We start from the raw sequence: 7,500 nt of genomic DNA on the forward strand, positions 1-7,500 counted from the left end.
GGAGGAGAAAAGGAGAGAGAGAGGGAAGAAAGCGCGAAGAAAAGTTCGGATTTTAAAACAAAAGGGTGGAAGAAATCTGTTATTTACCCTTCGAACGATTCTGATTTCTGTATTTCTGTTGATAAAATCCTATTATATATATATGCATTATGTATCCATCCATCTATCATTCAGCGGCGTGACGTCTTACAGCATATGATGGTGTCAAGATCAGAGATTTGAAAAAAAAAAAAACAAAAAACAAAAAAAAACAAACTTCACTAGCTACAAAATGAATGAAGATGACGTCATTGTGTTGCTGTTGGTCAGAGACCCATGTACAGCGCTTGAGCACGTTCAGTGGATATTGTGCTATACGAAAAAAGCTCAAGTTAAATAATTAATTTATCATATTCATTTATAATTATTATCTTTTATCTATTAACATGCCAAAAAAATAATTCGTCAAAATACAGTTTATAACCAATTTAAATAAATTAAATAAAACCATGCAATGGACGAGGACGCGTGGGTGACCTAAATTGTGATTTTGCCCATTCGCACGAGTCGACTAAAAAATCGTTAACTCTGTAATAACGATGACCACCTACCGGATCGATGACCAGTTTACGTCCAAAATCGGTCACTCTGAACTTGGGTTTTTCCCCTTGATTTGGTGGTTGCTGGAATTCATCCATTCTATCGTTACTTCCGGTCTGGGCAAATGAAAACAATGAAATTAAAAATAAAAGAAAAAAGAAATAAGAAAAAGAAAGAAAAAAGCAGTCCTTAAGAGCCATTAGACGCATGTAGCAGAGTTTATCCCGGTTTCTATAGCGTGGTATGAACAATAGCATTTGCTTACTACCCTTTGATAGGCAGTTAGTCAATCGTAAAATACTTTCCATCAGATCAAGCAGACCCAGCGTCCATCGCTGCTGGGTGGACAAGAGGTAGAGTGGGTGGGGAGGGGTCAGAAGAAAACAAAATAATCGTTGCACCGGGATAGATCCCAGGCATGGACTACACACTGTACCTAATGTGTAACGAATACAATAGCCTTAACCATACCGCTCAAGACCCGGGTGACACGGCCAGTACTGTAGTTACGTCATGATCCCAGGTGATGTCGAGATGTCTTTCTGACAACCCCCCCCCCCCCCCCCCCCCTCCACCTCAGTGATTGGGTAGCTGGATCTAATTGATCTAGCGGAAAGTGCTTTGAATAGACTAGTGTCCTAGCCAAAGGGTAGTAAGCGATTGCTATTGACTGTATCATGCTTCAGAAACCGGGATAAACTCCGACTCCACGGGTCAATGGTGCGGAAGACCACTTTAAACAATGAAATTAAGAATATAATTTTGATAATTTATTTGTTCAGTTTTTGTAATTCACGTTTTGTCAAAACCAATCTCCAAATTTCCACAATCTATAAATAGTATGCGCTTGGCTAAGAAACTCACAACATTGCCATCCGGAGTATAACGGACCAACAAATAAAAACTATGTGTAACCTTGAACGTTTATCGTCTGGTTTAATAGAGCTTAGTGAAAATTACTCATAAACACGGATGGGAAAAAACAATCACAAAGACATGAGTGACATCAACTTCATTTTATCTATAGATAGTTCGAAGTTGACGTCACTCAGGTCTTCGTTATTCTTTAATTAAAAACTAAACTGTAACCAAACTATAGAATTCCATGGTTACACACAGTTTTGTGTGTTGGTCTGTTATACTTCCGGAAGGCAATGTTGTGAGAGCTTCTTCGCCAAGTGCATATTATCTATAGATAGTATGCGCTTGACTAAGAAGCTCATAACATTGCCATCCGGAAGTATAACGGACCAACACAAAAAAACTGTGTGTATCTATGAACGTTTATAGTCAGGTTAATACAGTTTAGTGAGCATTACTCATAATACGCATAAACGCGGATAAAATAACAAAGACCTGATTGACTTCATCTTCGAACTATCTATAGATCTATTTTAGTGTGCAGTTTGTTTTTGAAATCTTACTTGGCATAGAAGAAACATTGGAGAACCGTCTTTCGTCCAATCACAGCCTTCACGTCTGTGTCACTGAACGCTATGGTTGGTTTGGTGGTCACTGGAATGTACAAGGGTGACGTGAATGAATGAATGAATGAATGAATGAATGAATTTATATAGCGCCTAGATCCACAATGTGCTCAGAGGCGCTTTACAATGCAAATAAAACACAACAATAAATTGATAATTTAAGCATAAAATCTATCATATTGGAATAGCATTGGTCAATTTGTAATTTAATTACTACGCACTGTGCTCAAGATGAAAGTTTATGATATCTATAACATGTAGGCCTAATAGAAATGTTAAACATCAAATTTATTTATTTATGAAAGGGACGTGAAAGGGACAATGGTATGGTTTATGTTATCATTCGAAACAAAATATTGTAATGATAATGATAGTAATAATACAATAATAACAACAATACTACTACTACTACTACTACTACTACTACTACTACTACTACTACTACTACTACTACTACTATTACTATACTACTACTACTACTCTACTACTACTACTACTACTACTACTACTACTACTACTACTACTACTACTATACTACTACTACTACTACTACTACTACTACTATACTATACTACTACTACTACTACTACTACTACTACTACTACTAACTACTACTACTAACTACTATAAGATAATAATAATAATAATAATAATAATAATAATAATAATAATAATAATAATAATAATAATAATAATAACAATGATGATGATGATGATGATGATGATGATGATGATGATGATGATGTATGATGATGATGATGAAGATGATGATAATGATGGCGGAAGTTGTGAGTTTTATGGCTAAGAGCATAGCATCCTCAAAGAAAATGGTGTTTTACCTTCCTCAGTGGACTCCCTGTCTGTGACAAGGATTTGTCCCTTTGGATATATATAGATGGAGGTCCGGCTCCCCAAACTGGTCTCCGGTACCAGCCCACATGTGTACATTCGCTCGTCGTCTTTCGTCACGTAGGCAAAGTGAAGTGTTCCTGAAATAAAATGAATAAATAAATAAATAAATAATTAAATAAATAAATAAATATAAATAATAATAAATAAATAAATAAATAAATAAATAAATAAATAATAAATAAATAAATAAATAAATAAATAAATAATAAATAAATAGATAAATAAATAAATAAATAAATAATAAATAAATATATAAATAAATAAATAATAAATAAATAAATAATATAAATAAATAAATAATAAATAAATAAATAAATAAATAAATAAATAAATAAATAAATACATAAAAGGGCTTTTATGAAAGTGATACACACTTGTTATAATCTATAGACTGTAAAAAAATGAACGAACAAAAATGAATATGTAACATTTTCGAAAAAAAAAAGCAAGAAAAAAAAACAAAACAAACAAACATGGAATGTTTCGGGATCAAAACCCTTCTTCAGCAATAATAAAAACAATCAATACATTACAACATCGCTTTAAATCCAGACAACAAACGACATAGAAATATTTCTCCACCGTCTATCTGGTTTTAAGTGTTGTATTTATTAATGTATTTAATTGTTAATCTTTTCGTTGAATGGAAATAAATTGTGAAGGGGATGGAACGTGCTTAATGGCAGGAAACATTCTGATTGGTTAATGGTTAGTAACGCCCGGAGCATTCATCAGATCTCACAAATGTGACCCACCGTCTCAAAACGGTATTATGTCGGGATGAACCAGACGCTAAAAAGTCAAATTCAAGCTAAACTGGTCAAAAATTTGAATTATTGCTATTTAGCATTCTAAAATATGATATTCATTCTCCTCTATAAAGCATAGAAACTCAACGTCAGACTAATATCTTTGGCTACAAATTCAATTTTCAGCGTCTTAAACTTCCCGACTTAATACCGTTTTGAGGCGACGGGTCACAAATGAAAAATTTGTTTTTGTTTTTATGTTTGTTTTAACCCTCGCCTTATCACCTATTGGAAAATCGTCACATTTGTTACGATGCAACGTCACTTTTCTCATCCAGATTTCATTTCTTTTCGCTATAGCTATATAAAACTTGACGACATTCTGTAATAGAATTCATATTGTCGAACAATTTTATGTATAGAATGTGCTTGTTGCTTTTCTGTTTGAGTAAGAAATGTCTCTTTTTTGTGTTGGGAGAGTGAGAAGGTTTGGGGGAAATGTTTGAAAATGGGTGGTAAGGAAAGGGTTAAAGGGTTTTACGGTGCTTGCAATAACATTAAAGTCATATCATTACCAGTCAAAATATTCTATATTTACAATTAAAGACCCAAGAAAAGGTAAGACAAAGGGTAATGGTACAAATAGGGAACAGGTGTAGATTCCAAGAGCACACTATCAATGTACTTAGTTTGTGATAACCTAAAGTTCACCCAGACACCTGCACAAGTCCCCTCTAAGAGGAATTTACTCAAAGTTTACAAATCATATCTGCACAAGTCCCCTCTAAGAGGAATTTACTCAAAGGTTTACAAATCATATGTTAAGAATAAAAAATGTCAGTACATAACAGAGATATAGTTTACAAGGAAAAAATATAATCTCCCAAAACTATAACAATACATTCGACTGTTTCCCTCCCAGCCAAGGACCCTGGTCAGAGTCAGGACAAAACTAAGTAATCGCATTCCAAGACAAAGACAGAAAGCAATTGGAAAACAGATACAGGGGCATAGAAGACACAGCAAGTACCGCCCTGCCCACTATGGAGGTCGGGAACCCCAGCCATCAAAGTCAGGAGAAAACTAAGTAATCTCATTCCAAGACAAAGACAGAAAGCAATTGGAAAACAGATACAGGGGCATAGAAGACACAGCAAGTACCGCCCTGCCCACTATGGGAGGTCGGGAACCCCAGCCATCAAAGTCAGGAGAAAACTAAGTAATCTCATTCCAAGACAAAGACAGAAAGCAATTGGAAAACAGATACAGGGGCATAGAAGACACAGCAAGTACCGTCCTGCCCACTATGGGAGGTCGGGAACCCCAGCCAGCAAATGAAAATCAAAAAGTCACCATTCAGATCGACGCCAACCCTTTTGGTTTCCTGCAACTCGACAGCTTTCTGTCCGTACCATCGCTTGATCAGCTTTGGGACCGTTCGGGGCACGTTGTCACAGGGAAGAGAGAAAGGCTCGTACTCTGTCAGTGTAAACTTCTCCTCGGAACTGGTGCCTGAAAAAAATGTAAAAAAAGAAAGAATAATATATAATATATATATATATATATATATATATAATATATATATATATATATATATATATATATATAAATGTACGTCATGGCAGTCCCAGGTTTGAGAATTTTTGTCATGATGAGTGTCAGTGAAAAATTTAAAAAAACAAACTTTCGCATTTATTTATACAGAGCAATATCCACTAAATGTGCTGAAGCGCTTTACCAGGGGGTCCTAGCCAACCGCAACACTTAACATGTTGGACGAGACATGACGCCTGTTGGGTGATATTATACGTTTGAGGATGAGTCACGAATCCCATGATTTGATTTGTCAAAAGTCATACGGTTAACTCAACTCGTTAATGTCGTATTCTGTAAAGACAAGTATTTAAACATTGGATTCACTAGTCTGATGTCACGTCGCCCAGCAACGGCGATCAGCCTGGTTCTAAACAAAGAAAATTGGTACTTTTTATTCTTCATGCTGGCTAGAACTTTTCATATGTCATGTGATCAGAATGTATAAAAGTAAAAACTTGATAATATTTATAATGTTTTTCTCCTCTGGATACACTATTATGCTTGTCGGAGAAATATTTCATAAGGGCGTCCGCCATTGTTCCGATATTTTAAAGCCAGTTACTAAGTTACCATGCGTCATTGTGAGGGAAGTGACGTCATGACTTTTGACGCCTATTTGGCTAGAAAACTCATCCTTCAAATATCGCTCAATTTAAATGACCCTCATCTTGGAAAAAAAAGAAACAACCTCTCAAATAGGGGACCTCTCGATTCATTTCTTGAAGTCCCAGGTTTGAGAGATTTTTCCAAGATGATGATCATTTAAATCGATCGATATTTGAAGGACGAGTTTTCTGGCCAAATATGCAAATACGTGTCTTTCCAGAGTAGGGAGTTAACGGGTAAATTCTGTTCACTGTTGTTGTCACGTTGTTGACGTAATCACTCTGCGTGCCTCTCAAGTGTTGGATGTATTCGCCTATAGATAGTATGCACTTGGCTAAGAAGCTCATAACATTGCCATCCGGAAGTATAACGAACCAACACACAAACTCTGTGTAACCATGAACTTTTATAGTCTGGTTAATACAGTTTAGTGAGAACAACTCACAAACGCGGATGGCAAAAACAATAACAAAGGCCTGAGTGACGTCATCTGCACACTATCTATAGATAGAACGAAGATGACGTCACTCAGGTCTTTGTTATTGCTTTTTGCCATCCACGTTTATGAGTAATTGTCACTAAACTGTATTAACCAAACTATAATAGTTCATGGCTACACACAGTTTTGTGTGTTGGTCCATTATACTTCCGGAGGATGGCAATGTTATGAGCTGCTTGGCCAAGCGCATACTATCTATAGATAGTATGCGCTTGGCTAAGAACTCACAACTTTGCCATCCGGAAATATAACGGGCCAACACACAAAACTATGTGTAACATTGAACGTTTATAGTCTGGTTAATACAGTTTAGTGACAATTACTCATAAACGTGGATGGCAAACAAAACCCAATTTCAAAGGCCTGAGTGACGTCATCTTCGTTCTATCTATAGCATGTTTTCATGGCTTTGGGTTTATTAAATGAGTTACTTTTTATAGCTTCACATAACTCTACGAGCTTGCGAGTGGTGTTTTTGCAATATAAAGAACCATGAATATATATATATATATAAATATATATATATATATATATATATAATATATATATATATATATATATATATATATATATATATATATATACGTGGCAGGAACGTGAATTGACACACATAATAATTGGGAACAGTCATGACGTCACATTTTAAACTGTTCTGGTTTCCTAAATCCTTGGAAGTGTGTATGTAACCAGTCCTTAGAGAAATAAATAATGAATGTATAACACATTGAATTATAAGGTGGCATCATTATTAATTTGTTTGTTTTTAATGGTTTTACGGCGCTTGCAACACATTAAGGTCATATCAGCGCCAGTAAAAAGGAAGAAAATGAGATAGTAAAAAGTTCTAGAATTACAATAAAGCATCCAAGAATAGGGAAGACAAAGGGGAATTGGTTCAAATAAGAAACAGGTGTAGATTCCAATTAAGCACACTATCAAAGTACTTAGTTTGAGATCACTAAAAGTCTCATCCAGACACAAGCACAGGTCCCCGCTAAGAGGAACACACTCAAATGTTTTACAAATCATAATATATAATATAAAGAAAGCATAATACAGTACATAACAGAGA

At 35.2% G+C, this 7,500-nt stretch overlaps 1 protein-coding gene across 1 annotated transcript in view; it reads right to left on the reverse strand.

The window, feature by feature from the left end:
• Positions 1-622: 622 nt before the first annotated feature.
• Positions 623-7,500, reverse strand: part of LOC144961001 (contactin rig-6-like) — an 8,013-nt gene continuing 1,135 nt past the window's right edge. Inside the window, exons 3-6 of the mRNA XM_078894352.1 lie at positions 5,081-5,239; positions 2,906-3,055; positions 2,004-2,094; positions 623-695 (exon numbers count right to left, since the gene is read on the reverse strand). Coding sequence (XP_078750478.1) covers positions 623-695; positions 2,004-2,094; positions 2,906-3,055; positions 5,081-5,239 — 473 coding nt within the window. The remainder of the gene's footprint in view (positions 696-2,003; positions 2,095-2,905; positions 3,056-5,080; positions 5,240-7,500) is intronic.

Source organism: Berghia stephanieae, unplaced genomic scaffold (assembly GCF_034508935.2).
Source record: "Berghia stephanieae isolate SIO BIC M18660-M18661 unplaced genomic scaffold, UCSD_Bste_1.3 scaffold1204, whole genome shotgun sequence".
In the NCBI taxonomy this organism is placed as follows: Eukaryota; Metazoa; Mollusca; class Gastropoda; order Nudibranchia; family Aeolidiidae; genus Berghia; species Berghia stephanieae.